The 27,540-nt window shown below is 44.2% G+C and overlaps 1 protein-coding gene across 4 annotated transcripts in view; it reads left to right on the forward strand.

Moving 5' to 3' along the window:
• Window positions 1–27,540, forward strand: part of LOC110496699 (zinc finger protein 40) — a 100,138-nt gene that overhangs the window by 14,406 nt on the left and 58,192 nt on the right. The window contains exon 1 of one of the 4 annotated variants that reach the window (XM_036953519.1): window positions 10,617–11,161. The exons of the other annotated variants lie outside the window; for them this stretch is intronic. Coding sequence (XP_036809414.1) covers window positions 11,119–11,161 — 43 coding nt within the window. The 5' untranslated portion in view covers window positions 10,617–11,118. Of the gene's footprint in view, window positions 1–10,616; window positions 11,162–27,540 lie in introns of those variants that run through there. 4 annotated transcript variants of the gene reach the window in all.

The following is a 27,540-nucleotide window of genomic DNA, read 5'->3' on the forward strand; positions in this document are numbered from 1 at the left end:
TTAACGGACCTCTGAGACTATCACAGTGCAGGTGCATTTATACGGAGACTTGATTACACACAGGTGGATTGTATTTATCATCATTAGTCATTTAGGTCAACATTGGATCATTCAGAGATCCTCACTGAACTTCTGGAGAGAGTTTGCTGCACTGAAAGTAAAGGGGCTGAATAATTTTGCACGCCCAATTTTTCAGTTTTTGATTTGTTAAAAAAGTTTGAAATATCCAATAAATGTCGTTCCACTTCATGATTGTGTCCCACTTGTTGTTGATTCTTCACAAAAAAATACAGTTTTATATCTTTATGTTTGAAGCCTGAAATGTGGCAAAAGGTCGCAAAGTTCAAGGGGGCCGAATACTTTCGCAAGGTATGTATAGTCACTTTACCCCTACCTACATGTACACTGCTGCTACTCTCTGTTTGTTATCTATGTATAGTCACTTTACCCCTACCTACATGTACACTACTGCTACTCTCTGTTTGTTATCTATGTATAGTCACTTTACCCCTACCTACATGTACACTACTGCTACTCTCTGTTTGTTATCTATGTATAGTCACTTTACCCCTACCTACATGTACACTACTGCTACTCTCTGTTTGTTATCTATGTATAGTCACTTTACCCCTACCTACATGTACACTACTGCTACTCTCTGTTTGTTATCTATGTATAGTCACTTTACCCCTACCTACATGTACACTACTGCTACTCTCTGTTTGTTATCTATGTATAGTCACTTTACCCCTACCTACATGTACACTACTGCTACTCTCTGTTTGTTATCTATGTATAGTCACTTTACCCCTACCTACATGTACACTACTGCTACTCTCTGTTTGTTATCTATGTATAGTCACTTTACCCCTACCTACATGTACACTACTGCTACTCTCTGTTTGTTATCTATGTATAGTCACTTTACCCCTACCTACATGTACACTACTGCTACTCTCTGTTTGTTATCTATGTATAGTCACTTTACCCCTACCTACATGTACACTACTGCTACTCTCTGTTTGTTATCTATGTATAGTCACTTTACCCCTACCTACATGTACACTACTGCTACTCTCTGTTTATCTATGTATAGTCACTTTACCCCTACCTACATGTACACTACTGCTACTCTCTGTTTGTTATCTATGTATAGTCACTTTACCCCTACCTACATGTGCACTACTGCTACTCTCTGTTTGTTATCTATGTATAGTCACTTTACCCCTACCTACATGTACACTACTGCTACTCTCTGTTTGTTATCTATGTATAGTCACTTTACCCCTACCTACATGTACACTACTGCTACTCTCTGTTTGTTATCTATGTATAGTCACTTTACCCCTACCTACATGTACACTACTGCTACTCTCTGTTTGTTATCTATGTATAGTCACTTTACCCCTACCTACATGTGCACTACTGCTACTCTCTGTTTGTTATCTATGTATAGTCACTTTACCCCTACCTACATGTACACTACTGCTACTCTCTGTTTGTTATCTATGTATAGTCACTTTACCCCTACCTACATGTACACTACTGCTACTCTCTGTTTGTTATCTATGTATAGTCACTTTACCCCTACATACATGTATGTAGAAATTACCCCTCCACATTGACCCGGTACCGGTACCCCCTGTATATAACCTCCACATTGACCCGGTACCGGTACCCCCTGTATATGGCCTCCTTATTGTTATTTTAATTTAGTTTATTTAGTAAATATTTTCTATTTCTTGAACTGCACTGTTGGTTAATGGCTTGTAAGTAAGCATTTCACTGTAAGGTTGTATTTCACCTGTTTTATTTGGTGTAAATCAATTTGATTTGATTTAATGCAGTGTGTTAAATAAATATATGTAAAATAACAAATTCCAGGAAAAAACTGTTGCTTTGGCAAAAATAATTACATTTTGAAAATAACCCCCCAAAAATTGAGCCAGGGCCTTCGAAGGCCACAGTTCCTTCCTTATTCTTTTTGGCTTGAAGCTCTGTAATGAATACTCGCACCATGGTTACGGACAATCATGTCAATAAGGGAACCACCCTAGTGTGTGTGTGTGTGTGTGTGTGTGTGTGTGTGTGTGTGTGTGTGTTCGTGTCTTCAAATAAGGTCACATTAAGTCCTGTTAAGAGATACAAAAGATGAATTGTTATATTGACTCAAACCCATCTGGATTGGCACTGGCAGGTGAAGTTAAAACAGGGTGACACTCTGGTGTGTGTCTTTTCTCTCTCTCTCGCTCTCTCTCTCTCTCTCTCGCTCTCTCTCTCTGTTTGTGTCTGTCAACATGACAGGAATGCCGTGACGCAGTTTGCGGGTTTTAAGTCCGGAACTCCAACAGTTGGTTTCCAAGCAGCTCTGGTTGGGCGGGAGCCCGTGTCATAACAGTAGTTTTCGCTAGCCTGCCGCTCATTCTTCCATCACTGACTGACAGTCACATTTAATGGCCGTCACACATTCAGTCACCATTGAGGACCTTAAAGGTGCAATATGCAGAAATCGCTCCGCCATTTCCTGTTTGCAAATGTTTTGAATAGTTTGCCTAATTTCAGTTTGTGCCAAAGTAAGCAGTCATTGTGTAGAGAATCATTGTACCATCTAAACTGCTGGGAAATACATTTTCAACAACCAAAAAATATAGTTTTTTTCAGCTGTTTGAATCTGGTGTACAAAACCCAAAGTAAAAGACACAATAATGAATCTTTAGAGCGGGAAGCACAGAAATAGAGCACATAGAATAGCTCTACCGCTTCTTAGACTTGCGTTCAATGAGAATGACAGATCTCTAAGTCGCATATCTGCGACTTTGTTTGGGTCCCCCACCAAAACAATGACATATCGCAGCTTTAACAGCCTAAAGGGATAGCTTCTTTTGAGCCATTGTAATTAAACAATCTAAATATTTTCTGAAAATGTAATTATGCTCAAGAACAAGCGTCTAAGACCTTGAATGATTTATTCTCTCGTATGATGTATTTCAGTGCTTTTACGAACTTTATGATATTTAGATTATATATATGTATGTATGTGTGTGTGTGTGTGTGTGTATATATATATATATATATATATACACGTGTATATATATGTGTATGCTGTTTGGTCTGTATCGGGTGAATAACTTGCGGAAGCACCATAGCTCACCCCTAGCTACCCCAATATCCCTCTTTTATTGTGCCCCTAAAAAATGCCCAGGCTTGTTGGCCGCTGAAGTTTTTATTATAGCACCAAGGGTGCCTGTCTTTTTATAAAAGGTGTCTTCTCACGAAGGCTCAGGATGTCTGCTCCCTTGCTTTAGCTAGGAAAACACTGTCTGCAAAATGGGGAACAATTTATATGTAGCGGCCCCACACATTTAAAAAAATGGGGAAAATGTTTAGGCTACCCTTTTTAAAGGAACAATACATTGAATCTCCCTCATTATGCGAATTCCCAAACTGATCTGCCTTGTTTAGATACCGCTATATGTTGCATTAACTGGATGTGAATGCATTCTGGTAAGGTCAATATAGTGCATAGCAGCTCTACTACCCAGGTGAATATTTCACCTATACGGTGGTTTCTGACAATACCAACATCACTCTACCTGTATCCCAAAAGCACTCTTTTCCCCTACAGACCCAGGCCCTGTTTTAATAATCAACCCATAGATCTGCTATCACTGACTTCATTCACCGAGTGGTTACTGTTTAGGTGTTGTTGTGGGTCAGAGTAGGGCTGTGGCAGGCATAGCATTTTGTCAGACGGTGATTGTCAAGTATATAACTGCTGGTCTCATGGTAATTGACCGTTTAATGAACATCAACTCATTTAGTATCTCCTGGCGTCCACACACAGCCTACAAGCCACTGATGCAGACCTTTTGGAACATCTACAAGTGTAATAAATCAATTTAATATAGTCTGCACCATCACAATAAAACCATTATTTATTTTAGACAGGTTTAAAAAAACATGATATTAAGAAAATGTAGTCTATTTCAGAAGAACAGAATAGTTGACTCTGAGTTGTCGTTATGTTAGGTCCTCATTTGGCTATGCCATATGGCTGTGGGCTACTCTAATTCATTTGGCAGACGAGATTTGTTTAGAATTCCATGGCATTATTTTATAGTATGAGGAATACAATTACAACGTAGCTGAATAAAATAGAAAATATATTTTCTCCCAAACGATTTCTGAAGGAGTGCGCACATGTGGCTATTCTGTGGTGAGCGTTTAAGAAAGAAACGGGTCCTCTTATATGCTTCATTTGGAGTTATTTGTGATACAAACGTTGGGCTATATGTTTTGATTTTTAATACATTCTCTATGCATGATGTGATTCTAATGATGATGATTTCAAAAAGTTGCATGAGGGCTTCTTTGTTTTTTTTGCTCAGGCTGCACACACATCATCAGTCTCTCATTCACCATATGACAAGCACTTGATAATGCCTCGAATTTCCCGGTGACATCCCCCTTGTGTGGCGATAATGCGAAACATTTCCAAATTAGTACAACGCAATCAATTAGTGGGACAACACAATTTTCAAAAGTGACAGCAAATGTGATTATGCATGTAATGCTTTAATATAAAGGCTCATTTTTATGGTAAAAATGCTCTCACCAAAACTTGCCTTACTGCACACTAGCTGGACATCATTCACAAGTGATAATATATCGTTCTCAAGTGATAGGCTAATATTGTCCCCCATCAGACTATTGTTGATTTAATCTTGTCTTTACATGCAGGGCCGTCGGAAAGTATTCAGACCCCTTGACTGTTTCCACATTTTGTTACGTAACAGCCTTATTCTAAAATGGATTACATTATTCCCCCCCCCCCCTCATCAATCTACACACAATATACCACAATGAAAATAGCAAAAACATATTTTTTTTTACATTTTAGCTGATTTAATAAAATTTAAAAACCAGAAAAAGTCACATTTCTCATAAGTATTCATACCCTTTACTCGGTACTTAGTTGATACACCTTTGGCAGCGATTACAGCCTAGAGTCATCTTGGGTATTTTTTATTTGACCTTTATTTAACTACTTTATTTAACTGCAGATCTTCTGAATCTCTGTCAGGTTGGATGGGGAGCGTTGATGCACTGCTATTTTCAGGTCTCTCCAGATATGTTCTATCAGGTTCAAGTCCGGGCTCTGGCTGGGCCACTCAAGGACATCCAGAGACTTGTCCCGAAGCCACTCCTGCGTTGCCTTGGCTGTGTGCTTTGGGTCATTGTCCTGTTGGAAGGTGAACCTTCGCCCTAGTCAGAGATCTTGAGCGCTCTGGAGCAGGTTTTCATCAAGGATCTCTCTGTACTTTGCTCCGTTCATCTTTCCCTCCATCCTGACTAGTCTCCCAGTCCGTGCTACTAAAAAACACCCCACAGCATGATGCTGACACCACTGTACTTCACTGTATGGATGGTGCCAGGTTTCCTCCAGATGTGACGCTTGGCATTCAGGCCAAAGAGTTCAACCTTGGTTTCACCAGACCAGAGTCTTTAGGTAACTTTTGGCAAACTTCAAGGAGGCTGTCATGTGCCTTTTACTGAGGAGTGGCTTCTGTCTGGCCACTCTACCATAAATGCCTGATTGGTGGAGTGCTACAGAGATGGTTGTCCTTCTGGAATGTTCTCCCATCTCCATAGAGGAACTCTAGAGCTCTGTCAGTTACCATTGTGTTCTTGGTCACCTCCCTGACCAAGGCCCTTCTTCCCCGATTGCTCAGTTTGTAGGGGCGGCCATTTCTAGGAAGTGTGTTGGTGGTTCCAATCTTCTTCCAATTAAGAATTATGTGTTCTTGGGGACCTTCAATGCTGCATAAATGTTTTTGTACCCTTCCCCAGATCTGTGCCTCGACACAATCCTGTCTCGGAGCTCCACGGACAATTCCTTCGACCTCATGGCTTGGTTTTTGCTCTGACATGCACTGTCAACTGTGGGACCATTTGTGCCTTTCCAAATCATGTCCAGTAAATTTAGTTTTCCATAGATGGACTCTAATGAAACATCACAAGGATGATCAATGGAAACAGGATACACCTGATCTAAGTTTCGAGTCTCAGAGCAAAGGGTCTGAATACTTATGTAAATGTTCTGTTTTTTATGTTTAATAAATGTGCAACATTTTCTAAAAACCTGTTTTCGCTTTGTCATTATGGGGAATGATATGTAGATTGCTGAGGATAAAAAAATATATATATTTTAGAATAAGGCTGTTACGTAACAAAATGTGGAAGAAGTCAAGGGTTCTGAATACTTTCCCGAAGGCACTGTATACTAAATAATATGTGTGAAATTGGTTTTGACTTAGGTACACGGTAACAGTCCATTCCATTCTGTCTCGAAATGGGGGCAGCGGAAAAAAATACATGTCATCTATTCAAGTATGGAGGACGCTTTTCCCGTGGTTCATTTTCATGCCAGCCAGGTAGGCTATACTCATGTTGTAAATTGAAGCAATGTGCTTAATATTAGGAAAGTTGAGAAATAAATATAGTCGGCCTAGCCTATAGAAAGTTGATGGGATCCTCCTCTTTTTAAGTAGAGGCCATCACTCTGTTTTCTCACACAATTGCATAGCCTATAGAAATGTTGCCCAACATGAGCTCATGGGCTCACATTAAGTCTTCGATTAGATTTTCAATTACATTTGCTTTGATGTCAGAGTGATTTAGAGAGACAATTGAGTTCTGAGAACCAGGCTTATGACAACCAGCATCAGAGCTTTGAGAAGCCTAGTTACCTTGACTAAACAATCACGTAGAATTTGACTGTGGTCATGACTTGTGACTTGTGACCGCCGGTGTGGCTGTAATGCGGTCACCGTAAAAACCTCTTTGGGCTGAGATCCCGCTAACGGGATTGATATGTCAACAGCCAGTGAAAGTGCAGGGCACCAAATTCAAAACAACAGAAATCCTATAATTAAAATTCCTCAAACATACAAGTATTTTACACCATTTTAAAGATACACTTCTTGTTAATCCACAGTGTCCAATTTCAAAAAGGCTTTACGACAAAAGCAAACCAAACGATTATGTTAGGTGAGTGCCTAGTCACAGAAAAACACAGCCATTTTTCCAGCCAAAGAGAGGAGTCACAAAAAGCAGAAATAGAGAAATGAATCACTAACCTTTGATCTTCATCAGATGACACTCAGGACTTCATGTTACACAATACATGTATGTTTTGTTCGATAAAGTTCATATTTATATAAAAAAATCTCAGTATACATTGGCGCGTTATGTTCAGTAGTTCCAAAACATCCGGTGATTTTGCAGAGAGCCACATCAATTTACAGAAATACTCATAATAAACATTGATAAAAGATACAACTATTATGCATGGAATTATAGATACACTTCTAATTAATGCAACTGCAGATTTCAAAAAAGCTTTACCGAAAAAGCACACCATGCAATAATCTGAGTATAGCACTCAGAGACCAAAACAATCCAAACAGATATCCGCCATGTTGTGTAGTCAACAGAAGTCAGAAATAGCATTATAAATATTCACTTACCTTTGATGATCTTCATCAGAAAGCACTCCCAGGAATCCCAGTTCCACAATAAATGTTTGATTTGTTCGATAAAGTCCATCAATAATGTCCAATCACCTTTTTTTTGTTCGCGCGTTTAGCCCAGTAATCCAAATCCATGACGCGCGATCACTAGGTGCAGACGAAAAGTCAAAAAGTTCCATTACAGTCCGTAGAAACATGTCAAAGGATGTATAGAATCAATCTTTAGGATGTTTTTCACATAAATCTTCAATGTTTCAACAGCAGAATTCCTTTGTCTGTAGAATTGCAATGGAACGCAAGCTAACTATCACATGAATGCTCATGCCTCTCTGGCAGACCTCTGACTCATTCCCCTCTCATTCCCCCCACTTCACAGTAGAAGCATCAAACAAGGTTCTAAAAACTGTTGACATCTAGTGGAAGTCTTAGGAAGTGCAATATGACCTCATAGACACTGTGTATTCAATAGGGAATGAGTTGAAAAACTACAAACCTCAGATTTCCCACTTCCGGGTTGGATTTTCTCTCAGGTTTTTGCCCGCCGTATGAGTTTTGTCAACTTCAGAGTGTTTTCTATCCAAATCTACTAATACTATGCATTTATTTGCAACTGGGCCTGAGTAGCATACAGTTTACTCTGGGCACCTTATTCATCCAAGCTACTCAAAACTGCCCCCAGCCATAACAAGTTAACAGGCCTAGGTTAATGTCAAGGCCAGTGGTGGCTGATTAGATATTGTCAGAGTAAAGGTTGCCACTCCTCCCTGATCTAACTCACACGGTAACCTAGAGATGGCATGATACAGTGCTTTCGGGAAGTATTCACACCTCTTGACTTATTCCACATTTTGTTGTGTTACAGCCTGAATTCAAAATGGATTAAATCATCTACACACAATACCCCATAATGACAAAGTGAGAACATTGTTTGTTGAATTTTCTGCAAATATATTAAATGAAATACAGAAAAATCTAGTCTGCATAAGTATTCACACCCCTGAATCAATACTTCGTAGAAGCACTTTTTAGTGGTGATTACAGCTGTTTGTATTTTTGGGTATGAGCTTTGCACACCTGGATTGTACAATATTTGCCAATTATTCTTTTTAAAAGTCTTCAAGCTCTGTCAACTTCATTGTTGATCATTGCTAGACAGCCATTTTCAAGTCTTGCCGTGGATTTTCAAGACGATTTTTAAATCAAAACTGTAACTAAGCCACTCAGGAACATTCATTGTAATTTTGGTAAGTAACTCCAGTGTAGATTTGTCCTTGTGTTTTAGGTTATTGTCCTGCTGAAAGGTACATTTTTCTACCAGTATCTGTTGGAAAGCAGACTGAACCAGGTTTTCATCTAGGATTTTGCCTGTGCTTTTAGCTGTATTCCTTTTCTTTTATCCTAAAAAGCTCGCCAGTCCTTGCCGATGAAAAGCATACCCATAACATGATGCAGTCACCACCATGCTTGAAAATAGTATTGTGTATTGTGGACTAACTGCAATGTTGTTGATCCATCCTCAGTTTTCTCCCCATTGTCCTCATGGTGAAATCCCTGAGTGGATTCCTTCCTCTCCTGCAACTGAGTTAGGAAGGAATCCTGTATTTTTGTAGTGACTGGGTGTATTGATACATCATCCAAAATGTAATTAATAACTTCACCGCTCAAAGGGATTTTCAGCGTCTGCTTTTTATTTTTTATTTTTTTTACACATCTACCAATAGGTGCCCTTCTTTGTGAGGCATTGTAAAACCTCCCTTGTCTTTGTGGTTGAATCTGTGCTTGAAATGCACTACTTGATTGAGTGGGCTTACAGGCAATTGTATGTGTGGGGTACAGAGATGGGCTAGTTATTAAAAAATCATGTTAACCACTATTATTGTCCATGCAACTTATAATGCGATTTGTTAAACACATTTGTACTCTTGAACTTATTTAGGTTTGCCATAACAAAGGGGTTGAATAAGAAATGTCAGCTTTACTTTTTTTATGAATTTCTATAATTTTCTACAAACGAAATTGCACTTTGACATTCTGGGATATTATGTGACACAAAATCTAAATTGAATCCATTTTAAATTCAGGCTGTAACACAAAATGTGAAAAAAGTAAAGAGGTGTGAACACTTACTGAAGGCCTGGTGTAACTTTCTTGCCCTGACCTGTCCTGCCCTGACCCTCAGTGAACCCCCAGCCCGGCTCAGGGTCACCACAGGCTCAGGGTCACCACAGGCTCAGGGTCACCACAGGCTCAGGGTCACCACAGGCTCAGGGTCTGAGGAGTACATTTAGATCTCCCAGTACCATACTTAGATCATCCTCAGTAAGCACTTTACCCAGGGCCGATTGGAGGCTGGGGTTAGGGTCTTAGTAGCCACTGGGAGTTCCCATCTCCCAACACACTTAAATCATCCTCCAAGAGACGCCCACCCAATTAGCAACTAGATCAGCTTAGTAAGCACTTTACCCAAGGCTGGATTGGACCCTGTGTGCTTGACACCAGATTCATAATTAGCCTAAGTAATAGCCCAACAAGCATGCCCTATATTACTGGCCAGGGGTCTCCCTTGTAAAATATAAATAAATAGGTCTCCTGACTTCAATGAGACTTCCTAGATAAATACATGTTAAATATACAATAAAATGGTATGTTGTGTAGACTAGGCCGAATTCAGCCCATGGGGATAACAACTGTCTGTCTACTGTAGACTACATTGAGCTTTTAGTATGCTTCAGTATGTGGTGCAGGGAAAGAGTTAACAGTGTGACTCCTATACATGTTGTGTCATGCTTAGGCAGCCAAACCAGTCCCTCTGTACAGTACCTCCTTCAAATGAGAGCGTGAAACCAGCACATATTCACACAAAGGGAAATTCTCCCCTGGAGGCAGGAGGAACCCGTGGTTTTAGCAACAGTAACTACAACAGACAGGCTGGGACGGGTTCAGGGACATCTGTTTAACTTAGTGGCAACCTCTGAGAACGGGAGAAGCCTTTCACTTTGAGAGAGAATAGAGAGAGGGCGGGAATACAGGGAGGGGACAACTAAGTGGGGGGGGGGGGGGGAGAATTTTTATGGCTGTATTTTGTGTGAACGAAATTGAAATTGCGTACTTTGTCATCCCGTAATGTGGGTTACGTTCTAGCCCGTCTCTTCTACTGACGGCAGTGTGTTTTACTGCTTCCTGGATTTTCCCTTTCCGCAGAGACTGTAGCCAATGTGATAGGATTTATATTCAACACAGGAAAAGTAGGCCTATGATTTCCCAATGAGTAGCTTAGAAGTAACTCGTAACAACATTAGAATGCCTTGAGCTCACTTTTCCTTTTGGTTCGGGTTTGAAGTCAAACCAACGGGGGTGTCTCTACCTTACTCCTAGAGTACCCCTTTTCCCTGATTTGGTTCAGATTCAAACCACCAGGGAGGGGGTGCCTCACCACTCTCCAAGAGCAGCTTTTTTTTTTTATTTCACTATGGGGTTGTTTTCCTGTTAAGAGGTGGAAGTTCACTGACAAATCACCTACAGTAGCCCAGAGGAGAGGACCTCCCTAGCACCTGTGAACATCTGTTCTTGAGGAATAACTTACCCGATGGCCAATTTCCAACAATCTCCGATGGCAGCTGTCCATTCAGGTAATTAGATCTTTCTGGATGTGGATTTTTTTGTTAAATAAGCTTGAACTCGTTGATAGCTACTTGGATGGGAACCCAACCCACTAGTCGACTCTAAGGCCCTCGAGCTGCAGTTGAGTTGACTTCATAGTTCGTACAAGTTCATTTTTGAAGCTGCGGGATTGGAACACTTGTGTTGTTCTTTCACTCTGTTTTTCTGCTCTCTCTCTCGCTGTAACCGAAGAGAAGTGAGGGGGGGGGGGGGGGGTGGCTGGCTGTCTGCTGCTATCTCATCTGCAGCATGTCTCCTCCTCTCTCATTTTCTCTGTTTTTTTTGTTAATTCTTTCCAATGTGTCAAGTAATTATCTTTTTGTTTTCTCATGATTTTGTTTGGTTCTAATTGTGTTGGTGTCCTGGGGCTCTATGAGGTCTGTTTGTGTTTGTGAACAGAGCCCCAGGACCAGTTTACTTAGGGGACTCTTCTCCAGGTTCATCTCTCTGAAGGTGATGGCTTTGTTATGGAAGGTTTGGGAATCACTTCCTTTTAGGTGGTTGTAGAATTTAACGTCTCTTTTCTGGATGTTGATAATTAGCGGGTATCGGCCTAATTCTGCTCTGCATGCATTATTTGGTGTTTTATGTTGAACACAAAGGATAGTTTTGCACAATTCTACATGCAGAGTCTCAATTTGGTGTTTGTACCATTTTGTGAGTTCTTGGTTGGTGAGCGAGCCCCAGACCTCACAACCATGAAGGACAATGGGTTCTATAACTGATTCAAGTATTTTTAGCCAGATCCTAATTAGTATGTCAAATTTTATGTTCCTTTTGATGGCATATAAGGCCCTTGCCTTGTCTCTCAGCTCGTTCACAGCTTTGTGGAAGTTACCTGTGGTGCTGATGTTAAGGCCGTGGTATGTATAGCTTTTTGTGTGCTCTAGGGCAACGATGTCTAGATGGAATTTGTATTTGTGGTCCTGGCGACTGGACCTTTTTTGGAACACTGTTATTTTTGTCTGACTGAGACTTAGTGTCAGGGCCCAGGTCTGTCAGGGCCCAGGTCTGTCAGGGCCCAGGTCTGTCAGGGCCCAGGTCTGTCAGGGCCCAGGTCTGTCAGGGCCCAGGTCTGTCAGGGCCCAGGTCTGTCAGGGCCCAGGTCTGACAAACTCTGTGCAGCGTATCTAGGTGCTGCTGTAGGCCCTCCTTGGTTGGTGACAGAAGCACCAGATCATCAGAAAACAGTAGACATTTGACTTCTAGTAGGGTTCTAGTAGGGTGAGGATTCTAGTAGGGTGAGGCCGGGTGCTGCAGACTGTTCTGGTGCCCTCGCCAATTCATATATATGTTCAAGAGGGTGGGGCTTAAGCTGCATCTCTGTCTCACCCCACGGCCCTGTGGAAAGGACCTGTGTTTTTTGCCAATTTTAACCGCACACATTGTTTGTGTACATGGGTTTTATAATGTCGTATGTTTTTCCCCCATGCCCACTTTCCATCAATTTGCATAGCAGACCCTCATGCCAAATTGAGTCAAAAGCATTTTTTTAAAATCAACAAATCTCCCCACCACCCACCCCCTCCCCAGTCGACTTTATTCAGTAGACTTTATTGACATGTTAAATGACTTGCATTGTCAAAGTATCCATATAACACAACATGGTGGGAACAACAGCAAAAAGGCATCACTCATAGTGATAGTGGAAATGGGATTACTTCTAAACTACAACAACAATATTAATGAGAATAATAATAAATAAAAGCAGTAGTAGTAGACCAGTCTCAACATCTTTCTCTCTCTGTGTGTTTGAGGCTACCTCCTCTAGGACCATGTGCTTTATTCAGACGGTTTAGTTTTTTTAAATGTCTTTCAAACCCACTGCTGATTTATCAGACACCACATGGTGACTAATGCCAACGCTAACACCACCTACCTGCCTGCTCTGAAAAGTCCCTGTGCGTGTCTGTGTTCATTGTGTTTGTGTGTCTCTGCCTCCAGTGAAAATCTTTCCAGTACTTCTCAGAATATGCCTTACCCTTTAATAACGGAACTAAAGATGGTTTTCATTAAGTGATGGCCAACAGCATTTACCTGTCAGAACGGAGGCATCCTGTTCTGAGCCAAAGCTGAGTTGGTGTTCATTAGACAGCTCCCTATGTGTCTCTCAGCTGAACTCAGCCACCCACTCTGACATTTAGAACACTAGGCTGCTTCCTGATTCCAGTAGGTCTGACATCACTAGGCTGCCCCCTGATTCCAGTAGGTCTGACATCACTAGGCTGCCCCCTGATTCCAGTAGGTCTGACATCACTAGGCTGCCTCCTGATGCCAGTAGGTCTGCCATCACTAGGCTGCCTCCTGATGACAGTCGGCCTGACATCACTAGGCTGCCTCCTGATGCCAGTCGGTCTGACATCACTAGGCTGCCTCCTGATACCAGTCGGTCTGACATCACTAGGCTACCCCCTGATTCCAGTAGGTCTGACATCACTAGGCTGCCCCCTGATGCCAGTAGGCCTGACATCACTATGCTGTGTCTGTATGTATCACTAGGCTGCCCCCTGATTCCAGTAGGTCTGACATCACTAGGATGCCCCCTGATTCCAGTAGGTCTGACATCACTAGGCTGCCTCCTGATGCCAGTAGGTCTGACATCACTAGGCTGCCTCCTGATGCCAGTCGGCCTGACATCACTAGGCTGCCTCCTGATGCCAGTCGGCCTGACATCACTAGGCTACCCCCTGATTCCAGTAGGTCTGACATCACTAGGCTGCCTCCTGATGCCAGTAGGTCTGACATCACTAGGCTGCCCCCTGATGCCAGTAGGTCTGACAACCTGACTGTGTTATGTACTTTGTGTTTCCTCTGTGTCTGTATGGGCTAGTGTAATGGAGACTGTTTCCATCATTTATCAAGCCGCTGGACTGAATCATTGAGCCTGAAATTGTTGACCATTTTTAGAGTGAAGAGCTCCAAATTAGACTTGACATTGGAACACACACACACGTACATGTACACACACACACACACACACGTACATGTACACACTCTCCACAGGTGAGTTCAGCAGCCCTGCGCTCCAACATCACTTCCTGGAACCTTGGTAGAGCAACGTTGATTTTGGCTTAGAAAGGGACACGTTGGCGTACGACCGACCGGGACTGAGGAGGGGAAAATCAGAGTGGGAGACTCCCAGCCGCCTTTCATTTGTCCTCGCCAGAATCCTGGAACGGAGGGAGGGGTCCACTGCGGTCATGAAATGGTGCATGTTGTTTTGAGACTTGTTGAGGAATCATGACACAGCGAGGGAGGAGAGAGAGATCTGTGTATCTGATTGACTTCAGAGAATGTGTAATTCACAGAGAAACACTGCCTCTGTGTGACGTGAATGCACTGCGATCTGTTTTCTCCCGGGCTCTGTTTACAATGTGATGTGGGATAGCTAATTCTCTGTTTAGAATGTGATGTGGGATAGCTAATTCTCTGTTTACAATGTGATGTGGGATAGCTAATTCTCTGTTTAGAATGTGATGTGGGATAGCTAATGTGATATGGCATAACTAATTCTCTGTTTACAGTGTGATGTGGGATAGCTAATTCTCTGTTTACAATGTGATGTGAGATAGCTAATTCTCTGTTTACAATGTGATTGATGTGGGATAGCTAATTCTCTGTTTACAATGTGATTGATGTGGGATAGCTAATTCTCTGTTTACAATGTGATTGATGTGTGATAGCTAATTCTCTGTTTACAATGTGATGTGGGATAGCTAATTCTCTGTTTACAATGTGATTGATGTGGGATAGCTAATTCTCTGTTTACAATGTGATGTGGCATAGCTAATTCTCTGTTTACAATGTGATGTGGGATAGCTAATTCTCTGTTTACAATGTGATTGATGTGGGATAGCTAATTCTCTGTTTACAATGTGATTGATGTGGGATAGCTAATTCTCTGTTTACAATGTGATTGATGTGGGATAGCTAATTCTCTGTTTACAATGTGATTGATGTGGGATAGCTAATTCTCTGTTTACAATGTGATTGATGTGTGATAGCTAATTCTCTGTTTACAATGTGATGTGGGATAGCTAATTCTCTGTTTACAATGTGATTGATGTGGGATAGCTAATTCTCTGTTTACAATGTGATGTGGCATAGCTAATTCTCTGTTTACAATGTGATGTGGGATAGCTAATTCTCTGTTTACAATGTGATTGATGTGGGATAGCTAATTCTCTGTTTACAATGTGATTGATGTGGGATAGCTAATTCTCTGTTTACAATGTGATTGATGTGGGATAGCTAATTCTCTGTTTACAATGTGATTGATGTGGGATAGCTAATTCTCTGTTTACAATGTGATTGATGTGGGATAGCTAATTCTCTGTTTACAATGTGATTGATGTGGGATAGCTAATTCTCTGTTTACAATGTGATGTGGGATAGCTAATTCTCTGTTTACAATGTGATTGATGTGGGATAGCTAATTCTCTGTTTACAATGTGATTGATGTGGGATAGCTAATTCTCTGTTTACAATGTGATTGATGTGGGATAGCTAATTCTCTGTTTACAATGTGATGTAGGATAGCTAATTCTCTGTTTACAATGTGATGTGGGATAGCTAATTCTCTGTTTACAATGTGATGTGGGATAGCTAATTCTCTGTTTACAATGTGATTGATGTGGGATAGCTAATTCTCTGTTTACAATGTGATTGATGTGGGATAGCTAATTCTCTGTTTACAATGTGATTGATGTGGGATAGCTAATTCTCTGTTTACAATGTGATTGATGTGGGATAGCTAATTCTCTGTTTACAATGTGATTGATGTGGGATAGCTAATTCTCTGTTTACAATGTGATTGATGTGGGATAGCTAATTCTCTGTTTACAATGTGATTGATGTGGGATAGCTAATTCTCTGTTTACAATGTGATGTGGGATAGCTAATTCTCTGTTTACAATGTGATTGATGTGGGATAGCTAATTCTCTGTTTACAATGTGATTGATGTGGGATAGCTAATTCTCTGTTTACAATGTGATTGATGTGGGATAGCTAATTCTCTGTTTACAATGTGATGTAGGATAGCTAATTCTCTGTTTACAATGTGATGTGGGATAGCTAATTCTCTGTTTACAATGTGATGTGGGATAGCTAATTCTCTGTTTACAATGTGATTGATGTCGGATAGCTAATTCTCTGTTTACAATGTGATTGATGTGGGATAGCTAATTCTCTGGAGTTAAAATAAAAAAGTAAAGTAAGAGAGTAAAACTGACATTTGCCGGAAACCCTTAAAAGGGTGGTTTCGTGTGTGTGTGTGTGCTGTGTGCTGGCAATGCCTGGGCTTTGCTTGTGCAAACCATTAATGTAATGGTTGCCAGGCAACGGAGCAGGATGAGTCTTAGTGTGCAGGTGACGTTCCTTGTGTCCTACTGCGGGAGCCTCCTAGAATGAGGGAGGGAGAGAGAGAGATATGGCAGAGGTAGAGAGAGAGCGGGAATGCTGGGAATTCAGCAAGCCAGAGTGAGTGGAGAGAAAATAGCGGTGCAGGTCGGTGGGGAGATTATAGCTAGAGAAGGGGGGGGTTGGGAGAGATGGTCCTGTAACTGTAGAGAAGGGGGGGGGGGTTGGGAGAGATGGTCCTGTAACTGTAGAGAAGGGGGGGGGGGGGTTGGGAGAGATGGTCCTGTAACTGTAGAGAAGGGGGGGTTGGGAGAGATGGTCCTGTAACTGTAGAGAAGGGGGGGGGGGTTGGGAGAGATGGTCCTGTAACTGTAGAGAAGGGGGGGGGGGGGGGGGGGGGGGTTGGGAGAGATGGTCCTGTAACTGTAGAGAAGGGGGGGTTGGGAGAGATGGTCCTGTAACTGTAGAGAAGGGGGGGGGGGGGGGGGGGGGGGGGGTTGGGAGAGATGGTCCTGTAACTGTAGAGAAGGGGGGGTTGGGAGAGATGGTCCTGTAACTGTAGAGAAGGGGGGGGGGGTTGGGGGTTGGGAGGGATGGTACTGTAACTATAGAGAAGGGGGGGGGGTTGGGAGAGATGGTCCTGTAACTGTAGAGAAGGGGGGGGGGGGGTTGGGAGAGATGGTCCTGTAACTGTAGAGAGGGGGGGGGGGGGGGGGTTGGGAGAGATGGTCCTGTAACTGTAGAGAAGGGGGGGGGGGGGGGTTGGGAGGGATGGTACTGTAACTATAGAGAAGGGGGGGGGGGTTGGGAGGGATGGTACTGTAACTATAGAGAAGGGGGGGGGGGTTGGGAGGGATGGTACTGTAACTATAGAGAAGGGGGGGGGGTTGGGAGGGATGGTACTGTAACTATAGAGAAGGGGGGGGGGGTTGGGAGGGATGGTACTGTAACTATAGAGAAGGGGGGGGGTTGGGAGGGATGGTACTGTAACTGTAGAGAAGGGGGGGTTGGGAGAGATGGTCCTGTAACTGTAGAGAAGGGGGGGGGGGGGGGTTGGGAGGGATGGTACTGTAACTGTAGAGAAGGGGGGGAGGGGTTGGGAGAGATGGTCCTGTAACTGTAGAGAAGGGGGGGGGGGGAGAGATGGTCCTGTAACTGTAGAGAAGGGGGGGGGGGGTTGGGAGGGATGGTCCTGTAACTGTAGAGAGGGGGATGGGGGGGGGTTGGGAGAGATGGTACTGTAACTATAGAGAGGGGGGGGGGGGGTTGGGAGGGATGGTACTGTAACTATAGAGAGGGGGGGGGGGTTGGGAGGGATGGTACTGTAACTATAGAGAGGGGGGGGGGTTGGGAGAGATGGTACTGTAACTGTAGAGAAGGGGGGGGGGGGTTGGGAGAGATGGTCCTGTAACTATAGAGAGGGGGGGGGGGGGGGGGTTGGGAGAGATGGTCCTGTAACTATAGAGAGGGGGGGGGGGGGGGGGGTTGGGAGAGATGGTACTGTAACTGTAGAGAAGGGGGGGGGGGGGGTTGGGAGGGATGGTACTGTAACTATAGAGAGGGGGGGGGGGTTGGGAGAGATGGTCCTGTAACTGTAGAGAAGGGGGGGGGGGGGGGGTTGGGAGGGATGGTACTGTAACTGTAGAGAAGGGGGGGAGGGGTTGGGAGAGATGGTCCTGTAACTGTAGAGAAGGGGGGGGGGGGAGAGATGGTCCTGTAACTGTAGAGAAGGGGGGGGGGGGTTGGGAGGGATGGTCCTGTAACTGTAGAGAGGGGGATGGGGGGGGGTTGGGAGAGATGGTACTGTAACTATAGAGAGGGGGGGGGGGGGTTGGGAGGGATGGTACTGTAACTATAGAGAGGGGGGGGGGGGTTGGGAGGGATGGTACTGTAACTATAGAGAGGGGGGGGGGTTGGGAGAGATGGTACTGTAACTGTAGAGAAGGGGGGGGGGGGTTGGGAGAGATGGTCCTGTAACTATAGAGAGGGGGGGGGGGGGGGGGTTGGGAGAGATGGTCCTGTAACTATAGAGAGGGGGGGGGGGGGGGGGTTGGGAGAGATGGTACTGTAACTGTAGAGAAGGGGGGGGGGGGGGTTGGGAGGGATGGTACTGTAACTATAGAGAGGGGGGGGGGGTTGGGAGAGATGGTACTGTAACTGTAGAGAAGGGGGGGGGGTTGGGAGGGATGGTACTGTAACTATAGAGAAGGGGGGGGGGTTGGGAGGGATGGTACTGTAACTGTAGAGAAGGGGGGGGGGGTTGGGAGGGATGGTACTGTAACTATAGAGAAGGGGGGGGGGGGGTTGGGAGGGATGGTACTGTAACTATAGAGAAGGGGGGGGGGGGTTGGGAGGGATGGTACTGTAACTATAGAGAGGGGGGGGGGTTGGGAGGGATGGTACTGTAACTATAGAGAGGGGGGGGGGGGGTTGGGAGAGATGGTACTGTAACTGTAGAGAAGGGGGGGGGTTGGGAGGGATGGTACTGTAACTATAGAGAAGGGGGGGGGTGTTGGGAGGGATGGTACTGTAACTGTAGAGAAGGGGGGGGGGGTTGGGAGGGATGGTACTGTAACTATAGAGAAGGGGGGGGGGGTTGGGAGGGATGGTACTGTAACTATAGAGAAGGGGGGGGGGGGTTGGGAGGGATGGTAATGTAACTGTAGAGAAGGGGGGGGGGTTGGGGGGGATGGTACTGTAACTATAGAGAAGGGGGGGAGGGTTGGGAGGGATGGTACTGTAACTATAGAGAAGGGGGGGGGGGTTGGGAGGGATGGTAATGTAACTATAGAGAAGGGGGGGGGGTTGGGAGGGATGGTAATGTAACTATAGAGAGGGGGGGGGTTGGGAGGGATGGTACTGTAACTATAGAGAAGGGGGGGGGGTTGGGAGGGATGGTACTGTAACTATAGAGAAGGGGGGGGGGGGTTGGGAGGGATGGTACTGTAACTATAGAGAAGGGGGGGGGGTTGGGAGGGATGGTAATGTAACTATAGAGAAGGGGGGGGGGTTGGGAGGGATGGTACTGTAACTATAGAGAAGGGGGGGGGGTTGGGAGGGATGGTAATGTAACTGTAGAGAGGGGGGGGGGGATTGGGAGGGATGGTAATGTAGAATAAATATACCACGGCTAAGGGCTTATTGCTTAATAGAGAAGAGGGGGGGGGTTGGGAGGGATGGTACTGTAACTGTACAGAGTGTGCTGTGGACGTCAGCTTAGATCCACCGGACAGGGAGGACAGCCATGCAGTGTTACCCACAGTTTCTGCTCCACAGTGACTTACTTGGAGAAAGAACAATAACAGCTAGTCTCCTCGCTGGCCACGATGACATGCTCATTTGAGTCCATGATTTCCTCGGCTGGAGTTTAAATCACCACTTTCTTCCTCGATTTGTCCATTCACCATCTCTAGTCCAATAAGGGTACCCCTCATCCTCAAATACTGTAGCGTTGATTCATTGACCCAGCAATGTATTGTGTGGCTGTTTAAAAAAAAATAATTTTTTTATCCATGCGCCATGGCTGCTTCCCAAAATGTCTGCCTTAATCCCTACATGTGTCCTGGTCAAAAGTAGTGCACTATATAGGGTATGTTGTGCCATGCCACTATATAGGGTATGTTGTGCCATGCCACTATATAGGGTATGTTGTGCCATGCCACTATATAGGGTATGTTGTGCCATGCCACTATATAGGGTATGTTGTGCCATTCCACTATATAGGGTATGTTGTGCCATGCCACTATATAGGGTATGTTGTGCCATGCCACTATATAGGGTATGTTGTGCCATGCCACTATATAGGGTATGTTGTGCCATGCCACTATATAGGGTATGTTGTGCCATGCCACTATATAGGGTATGTTGTGCCATGCCACTATATAGGGTATGTTGTGCCATGCCACTATATAGGGTATGTTGTGCCATGCCACTATATAGGGTATGTTGTGCCATGCCACTATATAGGGTATGTTGTGCCATGCCACTATATAGGGTATGTTGTGCCATGCCACTATATAGGGTATGTTGTGCCATGCCACTATATAGGGTATGTTGTGCCATGCCACTATATAGGGTATGTTGTGCCATGCCACTATATAGGGTATGTTGTGCCATGCCACTATATAGGGTATGTTGTGCCATTTGTGAAATAGACTATGCCAATGACCCATCGGCCATGTTGGTCATTACTATCAATGAGACCCAGTTAGCTGCCTGACTCTAATAGCTGAGCCGATAATTTAATGTTGAATACATACAGAACAGTAGACAGTCTGACACGCTTAAAGAGCCGTTTCATACAGAGGTCATAACATTGAGATGCACTGCAGCAATGGTTGCCTGTGCTTACATTGAACAGACATTAGCATATGTAAGACTGTATGATACAAGCACAATTGACTCCAGTCTTACATGCACACACACACACACACAAGGGTTAAAAATAGTGCACTACCTAAGGAAAAAGGCAGACACATCTTCAGTTTACTGTCGCACATTGTCTGGTTAGACGGAGTAACAATTAGGTCCCCGCGGGAAGGTGAAGCTGTAGCCTCGCCCTGCAGCAAAGGGCTTCGTGAACATCTTTACCTGAAGACTACTAAGGGAATGTCAATTTACCCAGAATACCCTGGCGTCCATTAGTGATTATCCCATCGCCTCGCCTCATTGGCTCTCCCAGACTTAGATTTTTTTTAGCCACCCAGGATTTGTCCCACATGGATCTCTATTCTCAGCATAGTGTACTACAACTGACCACTACCTCACCAAAAGGGAATATATAACATATGGGTGATTCGAGCCAAGAATGCTGATTGGCTGACAGCCATGGTATAATGGCCCATATACCACGAGTATGACACAACATTTATTTGTACTGCTTTAATTACGTTGCTAACCAGTTTATAATAGCAATAAGGCACCTCTGGGTTCTGTGGTATATGGCCAATAAACCACGGCTAAGGGCTGTGACCAGGCATTCTGCGATGCGTCGTGCATAAGAACTACCCTTAGCCATGGTATATTGGCCTTATACATTATTGCTTAAATATAAGGCCCTCAAACTCAACTCTTGACCTGGAAGCCAGTTCCACTGCGTTTTTTCTTGTTCTCCTCTAATCAGGGACTGGTTTAGACCTGGGACACCAAGTGGGTGCCATTTTTTTAATTATCAAGTAGAACAGAAAACCAGGAGGCTGTAGCAATGTTCCCTCTAAGCTGCGCACAGCTCCCCCAGGACTGCCGCGCAGAAGAAATACCAGCTTGCGCAGAGAAGCATGAGACTTAACTTTCTAGAGTTTTCCACGTTAGTTAACACTATCAACGTTTCTCTTTACTGTGGGAATTGTGATCGAATCAACGCAATATTCAATGCAACATACCGAAACAAACCTAACTATGCAAGATATTTTGTTGTAGGCAGAACACATCAGAGTAGGATTCTATTGCATTGACAGGCATGACTCAGTTCCATACTATACACAGACTGGTGCGCCATAACCAATCAGAGCTAAAGTATCCCTATATGCAAATAGACCATTGCCTTATATGGATCTGTGCCATTCACTTTGAACTGGACTGTGTTTACAGCATGTGCGGTCGTGAGTAGCGAAAGCTTTGTGTGGCCACCTGAACACATTTGTTCATATTCTTTGCTAGTCAGTGAGTTATTAGCCCAGTTATAGCTAATCAGCAATGGAGGAGTGATTTACTTCCCACAAGAGCACAAAACGCGTGCATTTCTAGCCATCTTTAAAAAGCGAGTCAGGTAAAGATCCTTTTTTTAAATTTTTTATTAAATGGACAGGCTAAGCTAAGTAGCCAATAGGCAGAGGGTGACATCATTTGATTCTCTGTAATAGTGGTATGGAGATAATAATGTGGTTTCTTACATCAAACACCACAACATTTCCAGTCACCTCCTTGTCTGAAGGACAAGTGGATGAACAGGTTAAAGGTCAAGCCCTGCATGTTTTTTTTTCAGACTCATGGAATGTAGGCCTACATTGAACATCACACATTGGCTGCTACTCTAGGCTGAATGATTGAACAGCTTTTTCCATGTTAAAATGTTATGGGATGCAATTTCTCCATTTGTTTTTGATGGTAGGCCACTCTGGTAGGCCTTCATTATGATCAAATAGCAACAGTAGCCTACTTGAACACTGTTAAAACGAACTTAAAGCAGGCACAGCCTCAGTGTTCACGGTAAACGCGTGCTGGAAGTTCAACAGAAATTTCACAACGTTCAAGTATGACCTGAAATTTGCTCAGTGCCCGTAAACATTTAGAGTGAACATTGGGCTCCGGACCTCGTAGTGTAAGAGGTCAGTACCCCTAATTAAGGGAATGGGGTGTCATTTGGGACACAGCCACTCAGTGATGTGTTGAGAGGCAGGACATTCTATGGACAATCGTTTTCAAGGTCCAATTGAATCAAGTTGAGGCATCTGTGTAATAAGCAGCACAAAAGTCCATCTAACATTTATTGTGAGGGATTTGCTCTACACCGGTTTCTTTTATTGTTAACAGCTGTTTCGTTTCAATGTTTGTTGTTGTAATGTACTATTCAGGGTCCCTTTTAATAGAAGGGTCTGAAATTATCAGCACGCCAAGCAGTCTAACATGATTGTCTATAGAGAATTGTACTGGTATGTTGCTTGTGTAATGTACTGAAGTTATTCCTGGCTGGTTTCGTAAGGATTTAGAGAAGGATGTTATCAGGTATCAGGTCCAGTTGATTGACGCTCCCTCTGCGATGGACGACATGACGAGCTCTCTGACATGATGAATTGAGAGAATTGTTTGTTTTTTATTAAGTGGCTGCTGCATTGTTGTGTAATGCCCAACTGGTTTCTGTAAGGGTGGTACTTGGTTTCTGTAAGGGTGGTACTTGGTTTCTGTAAGGGTGGTACTTGGTTTCTGTAAGGGTGGTACTTGGTTTCTGTAAGGGTGGTACTTGGTTTCTGTAAGGGTGGTACTTGGTTTCTGTAAGGGTGGTACTTGTTTTCTGTAAGGGTGGTACTTGGGTTCTGTATGGGTGATACTTGGTTTCTGTACGGGTGATACTTGGCTTTTGTAAGGGTGGTACTTGGTTTCTGTAATGGTGGTACTTGGTTTCTGTAAGGGTGGTGCTTGGTTTCTGTAAGGGTGGTGCTTGTTTTCTGTAAGGGTGATACTTGGTTTCTGCTGGTGTTGCTGCAGGTCAGTAGGATCGACAGTCACAGCCAGGGAGTCAGACAGACAGGTCAGTGACCTCTCCACAGGTCAGTGACCTCTCCACAGGTCAGTGACCTCTCCACAGGTCAGTGACCTCTCCACAGGTCAGCAAACAGTCACTTCTGTTTATCTGTTCTAAGAGGGTCTCTGTCTCTTCTTGGATTCATTCACACAAATCACTGTACCTGTCTAGCTGTCTGTTCATGTGCCCTGTGAGACAGTCAGTTCCGGGAATGATTGTCTTGTTCGTGTGTCTGTCTGTCTGTTTGTGTGTAGTGTATGGATTTGTAGGAAGTGAGAGGAGGTGGATGAGGAAATTAGGTGTGATGGTCTAAGAGGGTCTCTGTCTCTTCATGGAGAGACAAAGACCCTGTCAAGAAGGCCTCGTCCTTGGTGGTTTGATCCTGATGGCCTCGTCCTTGGTTGGTCGATCCTGGTGGATTCCAGCGGGTGGGTTGATGTTGACAAGTTGAAAGCCACCACTGCAGGTGTGTGAGTCATCAGGAACAAGTGGGGTCAGCAGGATCAGTCAGGCCAACATTAGAAACGCGCACACACACACACTTCTGATGGGTCAGAGGGTTCCTTACCTCTCAGTCAATGTTCTCCAATGACTGCAGGCAGCACAGCCCGTACTGACAGGTGGCAGTCAGGTGTGAGGCATTGATGTATTGTCTGGACTGAAGGCGGAGGTTTACCATGGGAAAATCATGCTTCACTCCTCCTGACAGGTCAAGCCGTGGCATCAAGCCTCTATCAGGCTGCTGCATCAAGACAAGCTATCGGTTGCATCCAAAATCACTCCCTATACCTCTATGGGCCCTGGACAAAAGTAGTGCTCTATATATATATATATATATATATATACATATATATGTATGTATGTATATATATATATGTATGTATATATGTATGTATGTATGTATGTATGTATGTATATATATATATATATATATATTTTTTTTTACCTTTATTTAACCAGGCAAGTCAGTTAAGAACAAATTCTTATTTTCAATTACAGCCTAGGAACAGTGGGTTAACTGCCTGTTCAGGGGCAGAACGACAGATTTGTACCTTATCAGCTCGGGGGTTTGAACTTGCAACCTTCCGGTTACTAGTCCAACGCTCTAACCACTAGGCTACCCTGCTGCCCCATATATACGGAATAGGGTGCTATTTGCGATGCGGCCCTTACTTAGGTCTGTTGACCAGAGTGTGGAAACAGCTTTTTCTAACAGAGATACCAGTCAGCCATGACACCAGTGTTTCTTTCCAGGCTGCCTCACAAATGACATCTTATACCCTAATAGTCCCAGGGAATAGGGTGCGATTTAGGGCTCTAAAGGCAGGTCTCTGAATAAATGTCTCCACTACCACCAGCAGCAACAAGTGAGAGACTGAATCAGCCTGTTAAGAGAGAAGGTGAGAAACTGTTCAGGACACGGATTGAGAAATGGAGCATTGAAAGAAAAGAGTGAAACATGTTGGAGAGAGAGGAGGGAGAGAGAGGAGAGAGGAGAGGGAGAGAGAGGAGAGGGAGAGAGAGGAGAGGGAGAGAGAGGGGAGGGAGAGAGAGGAGAGGGAGAGAGAGGGGAGGGAGAGAGAGAAAGGTGTTGTACTGTATTTGTTTTTGTCATGTGCCGAATACAACAGGTTACCTCACAGTGAAATGCTTACTTACGAGCCCCTAACCAACAGTGCAGTTAAAAAAATACAAATAAGAATAAGAAAATAAAAGTAACACGTAGTTAAAGAGCAGCAGTAAGCAGTAAAATAACAATAGCGAGACTATATACAGGAGGTACCAGTACAGAGTCAATATGCAGGGGCACCGGTTAGTCGCGGTAATTGAGGTAATATTTACATGTAGGTAGAGTTATTAAAGTGACTATGCATAGATAATAACAGAGAATAGCAGCTGTGTAGAAGGGGGGGGGGGGGGGGCAATGCAAATAGCCTCGGTAACCATTTGATTAGATGTTCAGGAGTCTTATGGCTTGGGTGTAGAAGCTGTTTAGAAGCCCCTTGGACCTAGACTTGGCACTCCGGTACCGCTTGCCGTGTGGTAGCAGAGAGAGAACAGTCTATGATTAGGATGGCTGGAGTCTTTGACAATTTTTATGGCCTTCCTCTGACACCGCCTGGTATAGAGGTCCTGGATGGCAGGAAGCTTGGCCCCAGTGATGTACCAGGCTGTATGCACTACCCTCTGTAGTGGCTTGCGGTTGGAGGCCGAGCAGTTGCCATACCAGGCAGTGATGCAACCAGTCAGGTTGCTCTCGATGGTCTCGATGGTGCAGCTGTAGAACCTTTTGAGGATCTGAGCACCCATGCCAAATCTTTTCAGTCTCGTGAGCGGGAATAGGTTTTGTTGTGCCCTCATCCCGACTGTCTTGGTGTGCTTGGACCATGTTAGTTTGTTGGTGATGTGGACACCAAGGAACTTGAAGCTCTCAACCTGCTCCACTGTAGCCCAGGATGTCCAGGATCCAGTAGCAGAGGGAGGTGTTTAGTCCCAGGGTCCTTAGCTTATTGATGAGCTTTGAGGGCACTATGATGTTGAACGCTGAGCTGTAGTTAATGAATTGCATTCTCACGTAGGTGTTCCTTTTAGGTGTCCAGGTGGGAAAGGACGGTGTGGAGTGCAATAGAGATTGCATCATCTTTGAATCTGTTTGCGCGGTATGCAAATTGGAGTGGGTCTAGGGTTTCTGGGATAATGGTGTTGATGTGAGCCATGACCAGCCATGACCAGTCCACATCACCAACAACTAACATGGTCCAAGCACACCAAGACAGTCGTGACGAGGGCACAACAAAACCTATTCCCGCTCACGAGACTGAAAAGATTTGGCATGGGTGCTCAGATCCTCAATGGTGGTATGCTTAAAACATGTTGGTATTACAGACACGGATAGGGAGAGGTTCAGTGAAGACACTTGCCATTTGGTCAGAACACGTCCTGGTAATCCGTCTGGCCCATCGGCATTGTGAATGTTGACCTGTTTAAAGGTCTTACTCACATCGGCTACGGAGAGTGTGGTCTCACAGACGCCCGGAACAGTTTGTGTTCTCATGCATGTTTCAGTGTTATTTGCCTCGAAGCGAGCATAGAAGTAGTTTAGCTCGTCTGGTAGGCTCGTGACACTGGGCAGCTCTCAGCTGTGCTTCCCTTTGTGGTCTGTAATGGTTTGAAAGCCCTGCCACATCTGACGAGCGTCGGAGCCGGTGTAGTACAATTCGATCTTAGTCCTGTATTGACACTTTGCCTGTTTGATGGTTCGTCAAAGGGCACAGCGGAATTTCTTTTAAGCTTCCGGGTTAGAGTTCCGCTCCTTGAAAGCGGCAGCTGTAGCTCAGTGCATATGTTGCCTGTAATCCTTGACTTCTGGTTGAGATATGTACGTACGGTCACTGTGGGGACGACATCATTGATGCAGTTATTGATGAAGCCAATGACTGATGTGGTGTACTCCTCAAAGCTGTGCTTGCAAAACAGTCCTGTAGCTTAGCATCTGCTTCATCTGACCACTTTTTTATTGACCTATTAAGTCTTTGGTGCTTCCTGCATTAATTTTAGCTTGTAAGCAGGAATCAGGATAGGATTATTTGCCAAATGGAGGGCAAGGGAGAGCTTTGTACGTGTCTCTGTGTATGGAGTAAAGGTGGTCTAGAGTTTTTTTTTTTTCCCCCCTCTGGTTGCACATTCAACATGCTGATAGAAATTTAGTAAAACGTATTTAAGTTTCCCTGCATTAAAGTCCCCGGCCA

The sequence above is a fragment of the Oncorhynchus mykiss genome, chromosome 18 (genome assembly GCF_013265735.2).
Source record: "Oncorhynchus mykiss isolate Arlee chromosome 18, USDA_OmykA_1.1, whole genome shotgun sequence".
Classification (NCBI taxonomy): domain Eukaryota; kingdom Metazoa; phylum Chordata; class Actinopteri; order Salmoniformes; family Salmonidae; genus Oncorhynchus; species Oncorhynchus mykiss.